Source organism: Lissotriton vulgaris, unplaced genomic scaffold (assembly GCF_964263255.1).
Source record: "Lissotriton vulgaris unplaced genomic scaffold, aLisVul1.2 SCAFFOLD_1778, whole genome shotgun sequence".
Classification (NCBI taxonomy): Eukaryota; Metazoa; Chordata; class Amphibia; order Caudata; family Salamandridae; genus Lissotriton; species Lissotriton vulgaris.
Window position 1 is genome coordinate 19,406 of NW_028248764.1, and position 23,592 is coordinate 42,997.

General features: G+C 44.7%; 1 protein-coding gene across 1 annotated transcript in view; it reads left to right on the plus strand.

Annotated features, from left to right (window-relative positions):
* The window catches only part of LOC147663835 (E3 ubiquitin-protein ligase TRIM21-like), a gene marked incomplete at its 5' end in the record, with an annotated part of 120,714 nt that overhangs the window by 7,567 nt on the left and 89,555 nt on the right, over positions 1–23,592 (plus strand). The window contains 2 exons of the mRNA XM_086950168.1: positions 8,671–8,693; positions 20,218–20,399. Coding sequence (XP_086806294.1) covers positions 8,671–8,693; positions 20,218–20,399 — 205 coding nt within the window. The remainder of the gene's footprint in view (positions 1–8,670; positions 8,694–20,217; positions 20,400–23,592) is intronic.

Consider the following 23,592-nt stretch of genomic DNA (forward strand, 5'->3'; position numbering starts at 1 on the left):
TATGTCGGTTTGAATCGGCTTATGTTCTCTTCATTGGCTGCAGATAAAACAAAGAGCCCAATTTAAAGCTCTCTGTACGGTTTTGAAGTCCCTGATGCGGATCGGCCGAGAAGACCTAAAAAAGCACATTCAATGGTATGTCCCGGGGAGAATGCTTTTGATCAATGGATGCAAAGCTGGTGATCGTTCCCAGAGCTAAAAAGACAAATTGGGGCAGAAGGAGCTTTGTCCAAGGAGCCACCAGTGCCTGGAACGACCTTCCTTTACATCTAAGGACTGCTACAGAGCTCCTCTCGTTCAGGAAAGGTCTGAAGACTTGGTTGTTTTCAGTTTGATCTTAGTCTGTGCTCCGGGGGTGGGTTCCAGTTACAGTGCTCAGCGCCAGGACACCCTTGGGTAACTGCACGCTTTACAAGCCTATATAACATAACATAACATACCTCCCACATGGTGGGGCACTTGTTCAGTGGTATTTTTACGGACAATCTGTTTCTTAACTTTACTGGGTCACTTCAGCTCTCTTGTTCTAATCACTCAGCTATTTTGTTTGATCTTTCCCCTCTGAGTGTTTACTCTAAGGTAAACACTTCAAGATGGCAACGGGCTGGGACGTGTAATGCGGTGCGTGGCGAAGGGGCCAAGCGAACAGCAGCGTTTAATACTCATTCAGAGGGTATTATTTGGACAGAAGGGGTCAACTGACAATATGGTCCTGGAGCAATGCCTGACTTAGGACAATCTGCTCTCTAGGATCAATATCTGCATTGTCACAATGGGGGCCTGTAGAGGACTAATTTCTGATGATCAGGTTTCCATTCACAACCCCTCTTCAGTTTCACTCCCGCCAAGAGGACTGTAGACAAGAAGGATGAGTTGTACCTCAACTCGACAGCCTCTAGAACTGTCCCTTGCCCCTCTGATCTTCCTTATCTTGATCTGGGGGCGAGTTGGAAGACGAAGCGTTCGGTGTTTCCCAGTAACACCGGGACCGGTGTGTTGATGGATCTAGGATGATGCCCCCTGGGCTGATACCTGAATCTCTTCATACTTATAGCGGTACCCGAGCAAACCTGGTCGATGCCCAGTGGAGATGTCCCATGCAGCTATAAAAGAGTTTGGCTCGGGTTCACCCCGCGGCCGGCACCTACCCAGCTGGACATCTGACACGGTTTTCCTCGTCTCCCTGCAGTGTTCTCCCCTCTTCCCCCTCCTTCCCAGTGTCTTGTCTATACTATACGTCAATTTCCCTTACTATTGTGTAATTTCATGTTTTTATACTGGGCGCCTGTAACTCATGTAACTTGTAAACCGATGATCTTAATGTAAAGCGCTCCAATACCTCCAGGTCTAGCAAGCGCTGTATAAAACTTCTCAAGTAAAATAAATATAAATAAATAAATAAAATAAATAACAAATAAACTTCAGGGAAGAAGTATGTGCAACATTCATGGCATACTCTTGATGCCACTGAATTTAGGACCTTTCTTACAAAAAATAGGCCCCAGATCACGACGGATTTAGAGATTGTAATTGAAGGTTATCATGCTGGTATTGATTCCGTAGTTAGTACCTCAGCCCCTCTAAAATAAGGCATGATTCCTAGAGATAGGCCATATGAGCCTTGGTTCTGCGAGTAACTCAGGATTTAAAAACCATGGTGTCATCGCCAGGAACGCCGGAGGAGCCACAATTATGCTATCACTAAGAGATAAATATATGTAGAAAAATGATCACAAAATACAAGGAACTGATTTCTAGTGCAAAACCCAGCTACTGGATATACAAAATAATTCATCAGTTAATTGCCTGAAAGAATTGGTTGCCACAGTCTAAAAGCTAACTGTACTTCCAGAGACAAAGAATGTATCTATCTGCCAAACCTGTAACGCCTTTGCATCCTTTTTTCAACACAAAGTTTGCGACATATACTATGCCATCTCCTTAAATCTAAATAATGGAGGACTGCCTGACAAAATCAGTAGCCCTCTTTCTGCCGTTAGTATTACCAGGAGTAATCATGACACCTCCTCTGGATTTTCTTTGTAATTCAGCCTCTCTAAGGGGCAGATGTATCATCATTGTATTTTGCAAGACCTTAATAGCGAATTTGACTGATTCGCTATTAAGGACTCGCAAAATGCAATGTATGTAGGTTTTGCATTTTAAATAACGATTTCTACACATTCCTATTTGGGACTGTCAAATAAAGAATGGCTTCCCTTTTATTTCTATGGACCAAGAGGCCCATAGAAATGAATGGGAATTGCATGCGCAATTTGCGAGTACCCAATAGGTACTCACAAATTGTACGTGCAATTTCAAGGGCGCTAGGGTGCCAAAAGGACACCCTGCTGCACCTCTGAATATGCATGTGTGCACATGTGGCGCACATGTATGTGCGCCACATAGCACTTCGAAAAATGCAAAAAAGTGTATCTTTCTAGGAAATCGTAAATTACCACCAACTTGATGTTGGTGGTAATTTGGGATTCCTTTAGGCCAAATCGCAAATTTTGGGTGCTTTCAGAATTGCATTTAAGGAATCGCAATTTGCGATTCCTTAAATGTATTTCCAAAATAGGGAATCACAAACTTTGCGATTCCTTATTTTACTATGGCCTTTTGGGATGATGCATCCCAAAGGCCTTTTTCCCGTTCACAAACAAGCCGATTCTGAGAATCGGCCTATTTGCAAACAGGAAACCCCTAGATACGTCTGACCCTAAATTCCTTCTCTCCTACCTCATATGAGCAGGAATTCAATCTTCTTGGCGCAGCCAAATCTAGCTTGCCTGCAGATTCTTGCCCTCCAAGAATTATTCGCTTGGCACCAGAAGTCATACCACAACATCTTACAGAGGTTTTTAACTTGATTCGTAAGACTGGAGTCTTTGCAAAGCAATAAAAAAAAGCCAATATCCTACTTGTTCAAAATAAAATCTGTCTAAATCCTCCAGATCCTAACAGCTATCGACCCATCTCGTATCTACACTTACCTGCAAAAATCATTGAAAAACGAATAAATCAAGAACGTGCCTCTTTTATTAACCCGGAATCACCTTCTCGATTTTGGGAGCTAGAATAGCATCGAACTGGCCCAGATTACCGCTACTAAAGAGATCAGATGTGTGGTAGACAATGGAGGTAATGCCACTCTGATTCTTTTAGACCTCTCTGCAACGTTCAACACTGTTGACCACGGCTTGCTGATAGAGAGTCTTCAAAACCTGAGCATTGTTGGCTCAACTCTATCCCTTCTTAAATAGTTTTTTACAGATAGAGAGCAAACTGTAGAAATAGGCAATCTGCGATCTACCTTTTTTCAGCTACCATGTGGTGTGCCATAGACCTCTTTTCTTAACCCTTCACTTTTCAACTTGTATGTCACTCCCTTGGCACAACTACTTATACGTTAAACAATAAAGAGGGTGTTTTAAGGGAAATTTTTATTGACCTGGCATCGGGTGAAGGATCCCAAATGATGTAGGGCGGTACAGGATGGGTATCTGATGGGAACACAATTTTTCACCACGAATACCTTGGATTCTTGGATTGTATCCTGATATGTATACACAGTTTTTAGATAGCTTCAGTCATCCCTGACCCATTGCCACTACTTGTTTTTTCACAACTACATATATCCTTTAGATTTGCCATGGTGGTATACGCTGATGACACCCAAATTATTATCTCAGTTACTAGTAACATTCACAACACAGCCACTATATTTCACAAGTGTATATGCATCAGGTTAGTAAGTGGATGTTGGAGAACTGCTGGAAATTAAACTTGTGGAAGACTAAGGTCTTGCGTTTTGGATCCAATGTTTCCGCCTTCTCCAGCAATTAAAGCTAAGACTCTAGGAGTACTCTTCAATACATCCCTAGCATTCAAACACCAAGTTGATGCCATCACTTCAGGTACTTTTTCATGCATTGAAAATGCTTAGAAAATGTTTTCCTTTCTTACCTCGGGATATGCAGAAAACAGTTGTCACAGCCCTATGCAAGGTCTCCTTGCTAGACTTCAAGTTTTATAGAACGCTGCTGCCTGTCTCTTGCTGAAACTTTCCAGACAGCAGTCAGGTAAACATGCTCTATCCTCTTTTCACTGGCTCCCCATGCAGAAGAGAATTTATTTTAACGCCCTATGCATTGCCTTCAGAGCCTGACATAATGCCAGCCCTGAATATTTCAAGCACTGGTTTTGCTGGTACAAGCCACAAAGAAACCTTTGCTCTTCCAATGCTAACCTGGTTAGGGTTCCATGTTTTCGGTTGTCTGGGTGGGGTGGCAGGAGCGTTGTCTCTTCAAATTACAAACTTTGGAACACCCTTCCTTCTCCTCTGAAGAAATCACTCAATCTGCCCTCTTTTAGAAAAGCCCTTAAAACGTGGCTCTTCACGCTATAAATACTGTGATTAAGGATTTAGGTCTCTTTTTATTCATCTTTCCTTCTTAATCTTCTTCAGTTGGCGGCATCTAGATGCCTTTGGTTATTAGTTTGTGGTTTATAAAGATCAATTCAAAACATGCTCAATTACTGAGATGTCACTGACTTTATGTACATAGAGTATCTCAATTGACCTGTATTCCATTACCGTCAAAGTTTTTTTTTTTGTTTGCAGAGTTTTATATAGCGCGAACTTGGCCCGAACCGGGTAAGAGAGAGAGCTTTACATAGCACCAGTTACATTACATGAGGACACACATTCATTTTAGGTCTCGCTATTACATTCCGCAAGGAATGAATAGCGAGAATTATAGGCTTGCATCAGGAAAGCTAAACCAGCCGGCGGATTTCCACAAGTGCATGTGATCGTGAACGCGCATCCGCCTGCTGGTTTAGCTTTCCTGATGCAACTCTAACCGTCACTTGAAAGGGATCCGCTCCGCCCCCTGCTGCACGCGCTTTCCATCCAGCGCGGCATTACGCCCGCTTATCAAAGCCGGCATTCTTCTCTGCAGCGACCATCTGGCTCGCCTCTCTACTCCTCCCTCCTGGCTCCTGCGCATCTTCATTTATTACCTCTCAGTAAACAAGCTTCAAAGGGGCTGCTATCATCATTCACACCTCCTGTGCTCAGCAGGCAGAACGGTGCCCATTTGCCTTGCATACCACGCTAAATTCATAAAAGAAACGCTTTATAATGAGCTGTTTACTTTCGTTTCATGGTGGAACAAAGCCATGTGAGCCGTATCATACCTCACTGATAACTATCGTCTATTGTAGCGAACAACACCAGGTTCAACTTGTGACTTCAGGCGCTACACGCATCTTTGCAGGGTGTGTGCACAACCCAACGCCATTTTTTGTAGCTACCTTTGCGAGTATCATTGGGTATTACAACCCTGTCTACGTGCCTTGAAGTAGCATCCTGATGGCTTAAGGCGCTTGCTCACAAGTCCGCACTCGATGCACTCTTATCTTCTCCTTCCTGCTGCCCAGGCTCCGCATTTCACCCATTGAAATAACTTTAGGTGTGCAGTGTTATCTGATTGGATAAGAAGGAGCTTCCGTTACTTGAAGCCTGCATTCCAGGAGTTCCTGCCAAATGTGTCATTTTTTCAAGTCCCTGGTTTATTTCCATGCCTCAGGATGTACATGCCTGTCGCTGCAAATTCATAAAAGAAACACTTTATAATGAGCTGTTTACTTTCGTTTCATGGTTGAACAAAGCCACGTGAGCCGTATCATACCTCACTGATAACTATCGTCTATTGTAGCGAACAACACCAGGTTCAACTTGTGACTTCAGGCGCTACACGCATCTTTGCAGGGTGTGTGCACAACCTAACGCCATTTTTTGTAGCTACCTTTACGAGTATCATTGGGTATTACAACTCTGTCTACGTGCCTTGAAGTAGCATCCCGATGGCTTAAGGCGCTTGCTCACAAGTCCGCACTCGATGCACTCTCTTATCTTCTCCTTCCTGCTGCCCAGGCTCCGCATTTCACCCATTGAAATAACTTTAGAGCAGCATAAAAGGGTATACAAACAAAGTAATGTAACTAAACAGAACATATATTCTTTTTTTTTTTGGAAAACCTTTATTTACAACACAGTAGTACACAGCTATTCAGCCATACATCCCGGAGGCTAGGCAGCAAGGCATTATGCAGCTTGAATGGTGCACACAGAATAGAATGCAAATTCGTATAAGGTTTATTTTATTTTATATAAAAGAAAAAACAATGTAATAAAAAGAAGGCACCTAGCTAGTGCAAGAAGGCAAGGCAAAAGAACAGGAGTGCGACATCGCCCCGTTCCAGGGGAGGGCTGGGTCAGTATCTTGAGTAGTAGACCATACGAGCAAACCATGTAAATAGATAACGGGGGGGAAGGAAGGAAGGACAGTTGTACCTCAACCATTCGGCCGGAGTCAAGAGCTAAGGGGATAAGCGCTCCTCCAAGGGCGTTGTATCAGGCGGAAGGCAGATGTCACCCCTATACTCATTCCAGGGCCCCCAAATCTTATTCCATTTCTTGGGCCTACCTCTGGCAACATACACTGTCTTCTCCCGGAACATGCACCAGTCCATGTTAGCCTTCCACATCTCAACTGTTGGGGGCAAAGCCGCTCCCCATTTCTGAGCAATGTCCCTCTTAGCTACCATGTTACCTAGAGTGACCCATTGAGTCTGTGAACTGTTATAATCTGTGGGACCCCACACATTTAACAGGCAGCGCCGGGCTTCGGCCAGCAGGTCCACCCCGCTTACTTTACCCATCACTGCATGTATTTGCCTCCAATATGTAGCCACCGACCAGCACTCCCATATAATGTGCATGAAAGACGCTAAGGAACCGCACCCTCGCCTACAGAGGCCATCCACCGAATGACCCATGTGTATCAGTCTGGGGCCAGTGACATACACCCTATGCAGGATTTTCAATTGCACCAGCCTCAGTCTGGCCGGGATTGCCACCTCCTTTGGAGACAAGACCGCGCACTGCCAATCCTCGTCATCCAACTCAACTCCATCACGGATCCACTGATCTCGCACCCCCAGAAGAAGGTCAGCGTGGGCATTAATCAATTTTTTATAGGTCAATGATATAGCACTGTCCGGCATATGGCCGTCCAACAACCTATCCTCCAGCGGGGAAGATTCAGGGATCTTTCCCCCCTCCGGCATTACTGCCAGGAGGGCATGTTTCATATCTGAAAAATTCCTTTCCCCCCAACTGAAACTCCCTTTGTAAAACTTCAAAGGATCAGAACATATATTCTTAACTAACTGTGGCATATACATGGATGATATATGGAACGTATGTAAGCATAACATACCATATGCAGAGTGCAGAGTGCACTCGGCACCACCACAGCATCTCTCGGCGCCACCACAGCATCTCTCGGCGCCACCACAGCATCACTCGGCGCCACCACAGCATCACTCGGCGCCACCACAGCATCACTCGGCGCCACCACAGCATCACTCGGCGCCACCACAGCATCACTCGGCGCCACCATTCAACAACAACTAGTTCAATTATGTTCTCTCAATGTTTCAAGCTTTATTACAAATGTCACAAAAAGATGTTATTTCACTTCTGTTCTTGGATTTTCATCACAATAAGATACACTGAACATAATCTTCACAAAAGTTATTTACAAAAGTTTAAGCTATTGCATTATAAATTACAATCACTTTTATTTAAGTATTAATTATTTAAAAAAATTAAAAGCCGTTATTTGTAATATCAATACATCTAAGTCGCGTAAATACAAAACATGTTGCATTACAAATGCTATAGGTGTCACATTTGTGAAAGTTATTACTATTGGCATTGAAAATGACAAAGCTATTAATTTAGCTATTTTCAAAACCAACACATAAATAAAAAAATTGTTATTTACAAGACCAATAGCTCAAACTTTCCTAATGCGAGACCTATTGCATTGCAAATGCTTGTTTTGTTAGACACGGGGAGATTAAGTGATTTGCCCAGAATCACAGGATGTTTAGTGTTGTTACTGAGACTCTAAACCAGGTCCCCAGGTCCGAGCTGTTATTCTTACTGAGAATCTTGTTCATGGGACCACAGCAAAGGAAATTTAATGGTACAAGCTAGTAGTTTACCCTACTGACCATTGTCGCACAAACATTGAGTAGATTGGTTGCAGGCCAATTTGAAGATTTCCACAGGTGATTACCACAAAGGTACTGACCACTCCTACTGCAGGATTGTGAGCGGGACCACATGTAACGAAATTGGAGGATGTAAATATCTCATGCATTTAAGTCTGTAATCCTTTCCCGCTCCTGTGCCCAGAGAAAGAGGTGCCCTGCTCCATATGGAGTCCCAAGATCCTGCAGAAGCTGAGAAACTCATTATGCAACATTTAGAAATAATTCTGCCCCTAAACAATCATCTACTCTTTATGTATGTGGTCTAGCTTTTTCTACAGGAAAGGACCATTTATCACTTTAGTTAGAGCTCCATTGGATTGAATCTATTCATGGGTTAATCAAGAAAATCTGTGCTTGATGCTTTATCTGCCATGGTCCGTAATACAAATGTATGTTCATTATTTACATATTTGTTTATATTTGTATATAGTTATTTGTAATTAGGAAACTTGTGAATAATGTTTTTAAAATGTTAATTTTACTGTGAATGTAGACTATTGTCGCGTGTTAATCTGTTTGTGTTTCACTCCCCAGGATGCGAAGACCGTTTTGAGCAGGTACCATTATCTTCTTTGGCAGCTTACCATATAAAAAATTAAAGAGGCGTCATTAAAATTACTTGTATCACACTACAGTCTTTACGTATTTCTGCCCCTCATACAAGCCCATTTTTCAATAGATCACTATTGCCTAATTAAAAATAGGTATAGTTTTTGTATGGTCTTCTCCATTTTCTTATTCATTTCCCCTTTTCCATTTGTTTTTCCATTTGTTTCCCATTAGTTTGTTTACTTTTCGTTTTATAAATTATAATGCTACTTTATTTTTTCACAGTTTTATTTTTCCTTTGATTTCATGCACTATTTTCCATTCTCTTAATGTGGCCCATATCTTTCTCTTTGCATAGTGTGTATATTTTTATTATTTAAATTCTTTTTTGCCCTTCATTTATACTCCCTTCTTTTTCTTTGTTTCTAGTCTAAGTTTTGCCTTTTGTTTTTTCTTAAACTCTTTCTTTAATTTTTCTACATTAATATCCCCTTCTTGGATACGTTTTTCATCTTAATTTCGTTTTTATATTATAAAGCAATATTTTAATATACATTGTATGGCTTACTGGGTTGAACGGTTGCTGCTGAACCATGCAGGGTACTAAAGATGCGCAGCCTCAGGCTTTCCTCCTCCTGGCACTGGGAGATTAAATAACATTCAAGTGGGTTAAAATGCTAATTTTTACAACATGTAGAAAGATTTGAAGTGTAAAATGTGCTGTATAATGACAAGTTATTTATAGTAATGTTAGTCGTTTTTCTAACATACTTTTTCTAAACTGCTTTACTCCGCACATTGGTATATTTTTTAGTCACATTTACTTAATAATATTATGTAACTTAGTAACCTAGTTAGTGTTGTACAGAGCAAGTGACAGATTGACTTTCCTCACCGTATACATTCTATGTCCCATTCTTCTCTTTGTTATGTAATGTAATGTAACATGGATTGGTAGAGCGTGAATTTGAGACCCATGTGGGTGTCCAGGCACTCAGTAGGTGCACGCTTTGCAAGATGTCTCAGTTAAAGAACCAGGGGGAGGTGAAGGACTGGGTTATTTAAGACCCAGCGGTGCCAGGGGACAACACGTGAAACCTTCGTGGGTAACCTGCTCCGGCGTACGAATCACAGAGACACGGGACACTTCCTTCGGCGTCAAAGATTCAAGGTTTATTTACTGCAGGGAAACACAGAAGTCACAGGAAGTACAACGAGTGTAGTTCGGGGAGACTGCTTCAAATTGGTTCTGTGGATCGCTCCTTTTATACACAATTCTCCCATAGGTTTACATGGTACACAAAGGTTTACGACTTGGTTCCCATAATTATCCCCAAGAGGGGTCGCTTTGGTCACTTTGATACATTCAAGGTCCGGAACATAAGTGCGGAAACATTTGGCGGTTCCCAACTGAAAAAAACCATCTTCCCACCATTAGTACATTCCAATCAGCAGTAAAACAGATCGAAGAAGGAACAAAGACAGGTGCAGAGGAAGATGGAAACAGTGGGGAGATTGGAAAGGGTGTAAAAAGGGGAGGTATCGGGAAACACGAGCTACAGGCATCAAAGGGACGTGCCTAATGAGATGCACGGCTGAGACAATAAACCGGCACGGCGAGATGAGCCTCGAGCGGGGCCATCTGCCTTACAGTATCATCCCCCTCGTCATAAAGACACTTTCAAAGGACATGTGTCTTCCGCAGATATCTTGGGAATCCCAGGGTCGCGAAGCGGACAACGCCCGTTCGCTGGCTACTTGAGGGCAAGAGACAAAAATGGATGCCATATCTAAGATGGAACCCGTGGGTACAGATAGAAAAACCCATGTAACAGACGAACGGTTTAGGTTAGCACAGCGAAACTGCGTACACCCACTAAACTCGTCATTTGCGGTTCATAGATACCAGACTCGACCATATTCGTGTGAATCGAAAACACCACTTACAATTGTCACGGATCCTCAGACGCTCCTTTTGCCCTCATGTAGGCAAGCACTAGTCGGAATCATACTCGATGTTCATCAGACCATCTAGATGTTGCTGTAACATAGCTCTGTCCAACCGAGCTCCTTTGGTAACAGGCGGCGGTCTTATACACGTTGTAGCACAGAGGCCACATAAGGCAGGACCACACTGCACACAAAGGCAACACGTGAACAGGAACGCCACAACAACTCCGATAATCATCAGAATCTTCCAACCCCAAGTCGACATCCGGCCCCAAAACCACCCAAGTAGCGTCCAATCCCCTACATCCACGTGTATGGATTCAGAGATTTTATGCAACTTTGAGATGGCTTGATAGACAGTCGGAGCGTTATCTGGAATGAAAATACAGCAGCTCGAATGGATCACCTTACATACCCCACCTCGATCTGCTAAGATCACGTCTAAAACCATACGGTTTTGTAACGTCATAAGTCTATCCGCCTGAAGTTCTGTGGTGATATTACCAAGGGCACTGGCAGTAATATTAGCTGTTGATTCCACCACTCGAGTCAACTGTCTCAGGTTCCTACTATTAGCCATAGGCCCCCAAAACGGGAGGAAACCCTTGAAAAAGTCTCCTGCCTCTTGACCGGCAGTGTCCTCTTCGCTAATTACGCCTCTCACAACTCTAGTCTTGTGATAGTCTGCGTCTACAGTGAACGTCGGAGGCAACAGATTTGCGATAAAACATGAGCCCACAAAGTCGGAGGGCAACCATGCATACGCACGATCATGACAGACAAAGTATGTACCCTTGGCAGCCAGAAACACAGGGGACGAGACCATCGGCAGAATGTAATTTTCAGTGCAAGCACTCTCTCCAAGTCGGGCTTTCGATCTTCGGCCACGACCCATTAGACAAAAATTACCGATGTGGGGTACGACCCATATCGGAGGCGAGCTCTTAAGCTGTTTATCACTCGTGAGCGCACTATACTCGACCTTACTCAGGACCCTATAGGCTTGTACCTCTTCCTCCGGGATGAGCGACGGCTCATAGATATCTCTATCTAAGTCTTCTATCGCTATAGACAAAGGCTTGTGATACGAGACAGGGCCAGAGTAGGGAGAACGTGGCTCTCGATTGGGGTACGAATCTAGTGCGCTTCGAAACATTGTTTGAAATGCTCAAGCGGAACCCTGGGAACTATACGGTAAAACCAGATATGGAATTCCCTTATCCGTGGTATGTGGCATCAACCCACACACCCAACAATTAGTAGTGTTAACCACTAACTGGTGCTGATGAAGGAGCTGAATAAAGGAATTATTGCGGAATTCTGCACGTCTAGCCTGCTCGTGTTCGGGTAAGATATGGAAAGAATGAGTAGATGCAGTGGAGGTAAGTTCAGGGTCAGAAGTAGGAGTAGGTATGGCAGAAGGTAAGAAGTAAGACATCGTGTAATACACCCCACCCGCCAATAGTGCAGAAACAGTCAAAAGCAATACGAATATTTGAAACATAAAACATTTGGTACGACTAAGTTGTTGTAACTTGAACCTTTGCGCCTGAGCTTCTTCCAAGTCTATCAGCTTTGAAAACGCCATCCCCTATGACCGTCCGCAACGTTTCTTGACGCACTTCGTTCTGTGTAGCAGTAGTCAATCCCTAGGAGTTCCCAGGAACCGACGGTCTTTAACCTAGTGTCAAGACCTACTAACCAGAAGGAAGTACACGCGGGGCCCTACGGCCTTTACTTACAATTATATATGCAAAATGTCTCTTAGCTGTGGAAGGAAAAATACATGTGGAACGAAACTCAATATATATATATGTATACAAAATAATTACAATGATACGGGTGTTCAGACTGATCGTGGAAAACAGGATAATGCAATTGTCAAGGGACAGAATGAAATCTTTTATTTGTCCTTAGTGCTAGATCGCAAAAAGTATCGGGATTTCCCAGGACTTGTCTGTTCACCAAACAAAGGATCCGTTGAAGAAACAGAGTTCTGTTGATCAGTCGAATGTTCTGGTCTTGAGTCTTTTAGTGACAAATGTTCAACCGTGTCTTTCTGCTGCACTGAGGATTCTCCGACAGGTTGTGCGTCACTAAAAGGTACAAACGCCGGCAATCCTTCGGATTCAGCTGAAGCAATGCCTCTCCTCACCCACGAGTCTGCCGGTAACGGTATAGGAACTTTCTTCGTATGGGTGGCATGCACCCAATTTTTCCGGCCCTCTAGACGAACAGCAGTTCTCGTGGCAAGGAGGACCTGGTAGGGTCCAGTGAACCTGGGCTCCAAATTCTTCTTACACGCAAAATTACGCGTCACCACCCAGTCTCCGGGCTGGAGCTGGTGGCCTGGACCCTCCGTCTGCGTCGGCAATGCTTCGTAAACCTGTTGGTGAATTAACCTCAGTTTAGCAGTCAGATCATGAAGATAATCAATCCACATTGGGTACTCAAGATTACAGAACACACCCGGTCTAGTGACCCCCCAAACATTCGCAGGACGACCGAACACTATTTCATAGGGACTGAGCCCTACTCGGGAGTGTACGGTTGCCCTTGTTGACAGCAAAGCTAAGGGTAAAGCGTCAGGCCATGAAAGACCAGTCGTAGCCTGGATCTTCGCTAGCTTTAGTTTAAGGGTGCCATTATACCCTTCAACCAAACCAGCTGACTGGGGATGATTGGCGCTATGGAATTTTTGATTACTTCCAAGGCCCTTACACACACTCTTCATCACACTCCCCACAAACTCACTTCCGTTATCCGACCATACAATCCGAGGCATTCCGTACCGAGGAAAGTATTCCTTCAGTAGGATTTTCGCAGTTGACAAAGCAGTGTTGTCTTTGAGAGAATAGGCTTCAATCCATCGGGAGAACGCGCAAACCACAACTAAAACGTATTTCAGGTTATTGCATCGCTCCATATGGATGAAGTCTAATTGTATCACCTCAAAAGGACATGAAGGGGGAGCAAAGCTACCAGGAGGAGTTGGAGTTCCCTTACCAGGATTGTACAACATACATACCATACAATTCTTAACCAATCGTTCAGCACATTTCGTGATACCATCATTCTTCCACACAGGGGACAGCAACTTACAAATACCTTTCACGCTAATATGCGCTAACCCATGTGCCATTGTCACAACAGCCAGCACATACGCATCCGGCAACATCCATCTCTTATGTTCCGACAAATCAACCCAACAACCATTCGCATCCAACTTTCCCGTACTTTCTTTCCACTTCGTCTTTTCAGTCTCGGTGGCCTCATTCTGAATTGTTTTCACACTCTCGATGGTATCTTCACACATGCTAGACTCTGTAGGCCACCTAACCGAACACGTCACATACATTCGAGTGCTAAGGTTCCGGGCAGTCTCCTTAGCAGTCTCATCCGCAAACGCATTACCACGACCAACGTCATCCGTCACCTTACGGTGCGCACTACATTTAACACTCGCTACCTGCTTAGGCAACGTGCAGGGCTTTGAAAACCAGACAGAGGGACTTGAAGGCCACTCGTTATTTCAACGGGAGCCAGTGTAGTTCGGCCTTCGCAGCTGTGGCCGATGCTCTCCTAGGCCAACCAAGGGCTAATTTAGCAGAGGCAGATTGTACTCTTTGGAGTCTGTCTAACAGCATGGCTGGAGACTCGAGTAGCAGCGCATTGCAATAGTCAAGGCGGCTAAGAATAGTACACCTGACTATTAAAGCCCGGGCCTGTAAGGGAAGTAGTGGCAGGATCTTACGTAGGGAACGAATGATGGCCGAGCACGTGGAAACTGTTTTCGCAACCTGGGCTTCCATGCTGAGTTTATTGTCCATCATAACACCCAGATTGCGGACAGTGGTGACCAGTTGGGGTTTTTCCGAGGATTCAGGGGGCCAAAAATCCACCGGGAAAGGGCGAGGGATCCGACTTCCGGCACAAAACAGAACCTCGGTTTTGGAGGTGCTAAACTGTAGTGAGTTGTGGTGTAGCCAGCCAGCTGTGTCTCGTAAACAGTCATGAAAGGATTCCAAAGGGATCGATTCCTCACCCTCCCAAGAGAGGATGAGTTGAATGTCGTCAGCGTAATTGATAGCCTCTAGCCTATGAGATTTTATCAAAGTGATCAGTGGTTTGAGATATACGTTAAATAAAATCGGGCTAATGGACGAGCCTTGAGGCACCCCGTGAGACACTGGGGAGAAAGCCGATTGAAACGGAGGAAGGGACACAGCCTGCTTCCTATCCTGCAAGAAGGAGCGAAACCAATGCAGGGCAGTGCCACCCACCCCGGCCTCCCTCAGTCTCTCCAACAGAATCCCATGATTAACCGTATCGAATGCGGCAGACTGGTCCAGCAGAATCAGAGCTACTGCCTGACCCCTGTCTGCACAAATTGGAAGGTCCTCCATGGCGGTGAGTAGGGCTGTTTCGGTGCCATGGGCTGGGCGGAAACCAAATTGTATTTCGTCCAGGAAATGGTACTGCTCCAAATGTTTGGAGAGACATGAGCTCACCCAACGCTCAGCAATTTTTGCAGGAAATGGTAGCAGGGAGATGGGTCTGTAATTCTGTAGACACTCAGGATTTAGGGAGGTTTTTTTTAGCAATGGCAAAACAAGGGCCTGCTTCCAAGAAGCAGGGACTGAGCAGCCATGCTGGGATTGGTTGCAGATCCTGCAGAGAGTGGGGAAGAGTTCTTCTCCAGAGGCCTTCCAGATTTTGTGGGGGATAGGGTCCAGAGGAGATCCAGATGAAATACCTCGAGCCAGTCTGTCGAAGTCTGCCTCAGTAATAGGGGGGAGCTCCAGCAGACAATCCGCAAGCTGCCAACCTGGATTCACAACTCCGATGTCTATAGTACCTTCCCCAGAGCAAGGGGGGCCAACCAGTGTGGGGGAGGTGTTCAGGTTACGAATGATGGCTGCTATTTTTTTATAAAAAACAGAGCAAGGTTGTCGCAGAGGGCCTGTGTGGGAAGGGCTGATTTTTTTTGAGCAGTCGGGGTGAGTGAGGCTATTCAGAATCGGAAAAATGCTTTTGGAGCTGTTAGCAGCTGTACATATTGTGGAGCAAAAATAATCAGATTTAGATTTCTGGATCAAGGATTTATATTCGGAAAGTTTAGTTTTCCAGAGTAACTTGTTGGCATCGAGGTAACCTTGTCTCCATTTCCTTTCCGCCTGTTTACAGGCAATTTTTAGAGCCTTTAAAGAGTCATTAAACCACGGAGACACCACTCTGCCCTTATGCTTGCGATTTTTTAGTGGAGCAAGAGAGTCCACTCTCGTGGTTATCCTGAGACATAAGGCCTCATAATTGTCATCGACTGGACAGTCCGGGGAGAAGCTATCATCCACCTGGAACACAGCATCAGTGGTTCTCAGCCTTTCAAGGGCTCTCCAGTCTCTATACATAAATTCAGAGGTGGTGCCGAGTGCCGGCGTTCTGACCCCCTTACTGTTAATATGGAATTTAAGAAGTGAATGGTCAGTCCAACCCATGGGCAAGATTTCATCCAGGTGTACTAGCTGTGGGACCGAAAAGATACGGTTAAGTCGGTGCCCTGCTCTGTGAGTGGAGTCCCTGACTAATTGATGGAGCCCCACACTTTCACACGAGAGCAAAAGATTGTGCAGTCCAGTATCCAAGGTGCCATTCGGCCAAAGGTTAAAATTGCCTAGAATAATCAGTTTGTTGTAGGAAGTCGCCATGTTGGTGAGGGTGTTGAGAAGGGATTGTTGATGGTGGGAGCTAAAGGCCCCAGGAGGTGGATAACCGATAATCATCGTGAAAATAGCCCCAGTGTGACTGTCAATAGAGAGGCCAAGGAGCTCAGTCCCAACAACCGAGTCCAAATCTAGAGTGTTGATATGCCAGGAGGCTCTGTAGATAACTCCCACCCCACCACCTCGGCCTTTCGGTCTGGGCAGGTGTAAAATTTTGTAATCCTGCGGGCAGGCCCAGCCAAGTTCGATTTCACAGTCAAGGTGGGTCCAAGTCTCAGTGAGGAACAGGGCGTCTAACTGATGGGTGTCCACCAGTAATTGGATTTCTTCGGCGTGCCTAGGCAATGATCTGACATTCAGAAGCCCGCACGATAGTAGACCCCTGATCACATAGTCTTTCAATGGGAGAGCAGTATCTGCGAATGAGAGGTGACCCTCATGCGCGTACTCAGCCAGGTTAAGCAGAGTCTCCCGGGAGTAAAGTGGAGGGGATGAACCCGAACTCGCGAAGATTTGAGCAGAGTGCCCCGCGCTCGTCGTGGCCAGGTCGCGGACGGGCGCAGACGGGCTTGCCTTCGGTGCGCCTTTGGCGCGCTGGCGGTGCGCCCGCTGCGCTCGCCCTCTGCGCTTCCGATTAGTGAGCATAATTAAGGGGGAAGAGGAGGGGCGTGGCTAGGTGATTGGGGGCGTGGCCTAGCGTCTCGTGGGTGATGGTGGCACTCCCCGCGGCAGCGCTGGAACAGCTGCGCGATGTGGCCCCAGCCCCAGAAACAACAGTGGAATAGTCACTCAGCAGGTGAGCACACAATGTTATAAAATCAACAAGTAGTGCAAATTATAGCAAGCTAAAAGTTGAGCACACAATGTTATTATAATCAACAAGTAGTGCAATTTTTAGCAAGTTAAAAAGTTGAGGATAGAGGCTCCCGGCTTCCGCCTCAGGAGTAGCTTGTCTAAGACGCCTGCTTGTATTTCAGCACGGCGTTTTATAATGCCGAAAAAGGGGCGTGGCTAGGTGATTGGGGGCGTGGCCTAGCGTCTCGTGGGTGATGGCGGCCCTCCCCGCGGCAGCGCTGGAACAGCTGCGCGATGTGGCCTCAGCCCCAGAAACAACAGTGGAATAGTCACTCAGCAGGTGAGCACACAATGTTATAAGATCAACAAGTAGTGCAAATTATAGCAAGTTAAAAGTTGAGCACACAATGTTATTATTATCAACAAGTAGTGCAATTTTTAGCAAGTTAAAAAGTTGAGGATCGAGGCTCCCGGCTTCCGTCTCAGGAGTAGCTATCAAAAAGCTAAACGTACACTAACAATTCCTCCTAGAGCTAAAAGAAAGACCTAATTATACCCCAATCAGACCTGAGTAACGAAGGTATGATGAGCTACAGTAAATGTTTCAACGGAGATAGTGAAAACAACCCCACTGTAAGATGTCCGCCACAGTCACTACATTGATCGTGTGACATTTACTTTGAGCACAGTCACGCTACCACCTGACCCCTAGCGCGCACTGAAAAACCACAGCCGACGGATCCGCAATCACCACCCGGATCCGGCGGCGAGGGGTAGGTGCCGTAGGAGGCAGCACAGGAATAAACAAGTAAGTGGAAAACTCACTGACGAGTGGCAGGTTTTAGGACCAGGACTCGTTTATCTTGCGTGATAACCTCCGTAGTAACAAACCCGGGCCACCCCTTGACGTTGAAGACAGCGTGACCTGGCAGCTTTGGCTACCGCCCCACTCCCCTTCCTGCTCGTAACCGACACCAGGGGCCCCATAGCAAATAACAACCGTACGGGGACATAGCGTGACACAATTTATTTAACCATTGCTCCTGCGCCTACATGTTACCTACATGTTGGGCCTCATGGCACTTTTGATTTACAATCGTAACTACTGTATCATCGCTGATTGTAATAGCAATATCGGCACTTATTATGCACCAACGGGACATTGACATGCCTTCAATCATCAAGCATCGGGGAGATTTTTGCCTTCAGTGTCTAAGACTGATTAAGGTATAAATATCCTTTAGGCAAGATTGATATAACGTGAGATAGCGATGGGAGTAAGAATACTTAACACAGACGTTTTCAACACCAGGTTGATGACCTAATACAACCTATAATTTTCTGCCAAACCCACGAGATAACATTAAAAGTACAGCAGCCATTGAGCAGAATACTTGGTTATCAGCAGCCCTCATTCACTGTCATATGAACACAAACTTACTGAAACCACTACACGACAAGATTTTTAACTATGGTTTCCTTACATGACTAGCCACAGGTTGGATGACTTAACCTGATGCTTAACCCGCTGGATACTGTTATCTGTACACTAAATTGATTAGGTGAGTCAGATACCTCTTACCCTACATGATTAGTGCTGCATTTGTTTTAATCCAGTACTGTTATTATCCATTTGTCCACAGGAGCATGCCCACAATGTGGCTCACTGAGGAATTGCATGAACACCACTGCATTGGTTTTAATGTACATGGTAGTAGCACATATTCTAGCATGTCACAAGGAATGTACAGAGTTACCCAATGTTGTACTATCTACCTGTTGTGATTTGCTTCTTTTTCTCGCTAACCAGGTAGATGCAGCTCAACACAGGTATAATTACAGGAAACACAATTTTTTCTGTCAGCAAATCCACTAGACTGTACACCTGACATTGGACACTAGTGAGAACACTTTTACGTAGACAGTCATAACTTTAGATATATTCTTTATTATAATTTTTTGGTCCTGAAGAATCGCTAGTTAATATACACAAGCGAGAAACATGTCGACCGATTAGAGCACCAACTGGAATGGAATTCGTAATTGGAAGCATAATATTCCAGCGAGTACCTTTCAGGCTTATTTTTAATTAGAGCACGGGACCCCCAGAGTAAATTCTTCCATGGCACCCCTAGCTTTATTTTAACCCACACTTACACGTCTACGCTCTACTGGCCCCACACCCGCACTTCACCAAAACGGCAGTTAGATAGAAGATCTCTGCTAAAGAGCCCCTCTTTGAGGTGTTGCCCGTTGGGTATTGCACCGCCGACCCAACGAGGAGCAGCCCAGATGATGAAGCATGACACCTGAAAGAGTGTGTGAAGGCATTACATCCAACAAAATGGATGCCCAACTTTAGGACTCCATAAGACCTTACAACATCCTACACACTACAGTGACACGTACTTCCCTTAAAATTTAGGAACAGCCCAGCAATCTTTTTCACCCTCCAAATTTCAAACAATTTTTTCTGCCTTGAAAGTTTGGACCAAAGCTCAATCAGCAGCTCTCTATGAGGCTGAATTATGGGAAACTTCCAACCTTAACTCGTTAAAGGTCAAGGATATGAATTTATCAAATCACTGCTCAAATTACCCAAGTCTACACCGTCCATACCCATAACTATTGGTTAATTGTTCATTTATCTACCCATTTATTGCACCTTATATGTATATTTTCAAGTGTATTGGTAATGATTTAGTTAGGAAAGTTTTTATTTTATTTCTGTCACTTATTATAGAAGTCGGAGGTGAAGTATGATGTGCGTTCATTATGGAAGTCTAATTCGGGCAATGAATTCCCGTTGAGATTTTGATGCATTATCACTATGTGATTTTATGGTCTTTGGCCGAAAAAAGGTTTTCTACTTCATACATCTTTTGTTTGTAGCTTGGTGTTCTATTCTTCATTTTTCTTTGATTGAATATTCCCTACTCGCTGCCTACCTCTTTTGTTGGATTATTTCTTCATATTTTTACATGCTCAATGCATAAATTCTGTCCTACCCTTACCGTCTAAGTAGATGGGAATTTCATAGCATCTCTTTTTTCCAATTTCCAAGGTATGAAAATATGAAAACTCAGAAAGCTGATGGGGATACCTTAATGGAGAAGAAAGATGAGACAGTCAAGGACGAAGAGTACGACGAAGAGTACGACGAAGAGTACGACGAAGAGTACGACGAAGAGTACGACGAAGAGGAGGAAGAGTTGGACCTGCAGATAAAGATAATTGAATCATTGGGTGAGAAACCACAAACTTGTCATTAGTGTAAACTTTAAAAATGCCCAGTAAATTGTGAATATTTATATTTATAATCTCACCAATATATTCAGTAAGCAAATGTGTTGTTACTAAGACACTTAAATCCCAACCTATGAAATAGCTTGAATGCTGATAAATTAATGCAGTAATTAAAGATGACTTTATAAATCAGAGAGGCATCTTTGAATAGTTGTAAAGTACCTGTATATTTATTTACCCAATGTTATGGAGCTTTGTAATACCAGCATCATAAGGAAAAGCGGCAGCGCTGGCCTGCGGTGATTTGACTAGTGGCCTTTTGAGGACAGATAGTGCAGTGACTGACTAAACTATATCTGCTGTAATCTTACGCCAAAACATAGTTAATTGACAGGAATCTATAATAAAAATTAATATTGGTCAATCAAAGGATGCACAATTCACCCTATACCACAGTAAAAGTTTCTTGAGGAGGACTATGGGGCTCTTCCTCTTCACCTAATTTGCAATCCTATTATCGTTTTTTAGATTTCGCGTGAAATATATTATATTTAATATATCTTCGAAGGGGCTGTTCGTATTGGTTCTCAATGCCAAAGTACTCCTCCAACTCCGCCTCAGTGTGTGAAGCATTTTTATTACATTAAGGCTGCACAGCATGTACTATTTATAGATACTTATCTTCTCCTGTCTGCACTCATTTACTATACTTATCTTCTAACAAAGCTATTTATACTGTTTAATCACCAATTACTATCCAGACTTCAGAGACTGTTAAACTATAGGATAAGATCTCTTCCTAGGGAAATGGCATATAGCGCCTAACAGTGTGTGGGAATGCTTGCTCATTTATTACTTTGTTGTGTAAAGCAGATGCTTTAGCCTTAGAACATTTGTGGCTTTTACTATTCATGCATCAGTACCCTTCTTTGCACTTAGTAGGCATTATCAGATCGGTTTTACTACTATACAATTGCAGTTATAAGGGACTTTATCTGAATGGTGTAGCAGGTGCAGTGGCACCAGAGCCAAAAGTTGTCATAACTACTTTAAATACCTACTATTGCTATATTTTACACCTAAAGAGGCAGTTATCTAGCAAGCACTAGGGTCATGATTTCAATAGTGCTGCAGGTGCAGAGGCACCAGGACCAAAAACTCCAGCCAGGCCACTAAACACTGATTATTGCTATATTTTACGACTTAACAGGCAGCCACGAATGCAGTTATCTTGCAGCCAACAGTCATTATTTGAATGGAGAAGCAGGTGCAGTGGCACCGGGTTGAAAAGTTGTTAGAACACCTCTAAACAGCCAATATTGCTATATTTTACTACCATACAGGCAGTCACAGTTGCAGTTTCCAGTTAACAGGACCTTGATTTAAATGGTGCAGCAGGTGCAGTTGCAGCGGGTCAAAAGCTCTAGGGACCCCACTAAACGCAGAATATTTCTACATTTTACTACTAAACGGCAGTCACAAGTGCAATTACCTAGCAGGTACTAGGGTCATCGTTTCAATGGTACTGCAGGTGCGGAGGCACCGGGGCCAAAAGTTGTCAAAGGTCCTCTAAACACCAAATATTACTATATTTAACTACTAAACAGGCAGTAACATGTGCAGTTACCTTGCAGGCACTAATGTCATGATTTCAACGGTGCACCAAATGCAGTGACACTGGGGCCCAAAACTCTAAGAACACATTCAAACACCAACTATTGCAATAATTAACTACTAAATATGCAGATGAAGCCACCATCGCCCTCTACAAAAATGGAAGCATTCTTATACAAGCCTCCAACCACAATCTAATGCGATTTGACACATTCTTCCCCTCCATCTTAAATACAGTGGCTAGTGGCAGTCCCGCACACTGCGCAAGGGTGGGACCACCAGTGGTCTCCCAGCACTCGCAGTCTCTATCCCCTACATCTACACCACCTCCCGTGGATCACACAGCTACCTTGTTGGACCCCCCACTTCCTACCCTAACTCCTAATAACAACTCCCTCGCAAGGCCCGCACTGGACGGGCTGTTCCAGTCATCTTGCGAACCCTCCCGCTCCCCCTGTATGGGTTGCTAGTCCTAACCCGCCAAGTCCCAGTGCTCACAACAACCCAATTCTTCACAAATCACCTTCCGCCAGCCCAATTCACATTCCCACCAGGCTCCCATAAGCCTCCACTGGTCTTTATCCATCATTCCCCTCCTCTCCTATCCCACTCAGCCTCCAGAGCGTGCAGTGCCACTTCCCTGAATCCCTCCCCTTGGGACACACTCAGGCGCCGACTGCCCTACCTTCGCCTGACCTCACTAGCTCCTCCCCTTCCGTATCCATTCCGAGCATGTTGCTCCACTGCCCAGATACTGGTCCCGCTGGGTGCATTCAGTTTCCTACCTTTCTTTCCCCTGACTTTACTACCTCTTCCCCTAGCCTATCCATTCCGAGTGGACAGCTCCAGTGTCTCGAATCTCTTCCAGCTGGACATATGTAATCCACACTTACACTACCTTCCCCCGACTTCACTAGCTCTCCCACGCCCAGGAGACTGGGGACCTTGCCCTCCAATCCCTTCCGCACATCTCACTGGAAGGCCGCCTTAATGATATAGTACCCTGCCTTCAACAACTCAAGACTGAGGTCTGCAGTATATTACATATAACTAAGGCCTTGTTGGCAAACCCCTGTCCTTGCGGCCCCACCAAGATAAATCACCTTCGCCGCTCGCTCCTTGTTCACGGACGTTCGGGGCTCTACTACCCCCTTGACGCTCAGAGGGCACTGTATCATGTTTCCCTATACCACTCACAGAGGTCATTTTCTCATGTTCCCCATATACCTCATAGGTGGGCCTCCGCTCCGCTCTCGATTGACCCAGCCCGCCCCTATAGATGCAAAGCTCCCCTGTCTGATACAGATATTCTTTCTCTCCTACATTCTTATGTTCCAGCTCCCCCACCCTCCATGGCAAACTTGCATCAAATTGAATCCATCACTACGGATCTCTTCAGGGAACCTAGGCCTAACACCAGAACCCAAAATGAGAATAATCTCACGCGAGTCACCACCACGCTTCCCGCTCCAACAGACGCCATCACTAGTCTCAAATGTGTGCTCCTAAATTTTAGATCTGCTGCGAAACATGCTTCGGACATTGCAGATCTCACCGTGGCGCAAGATCTTGACCTTGT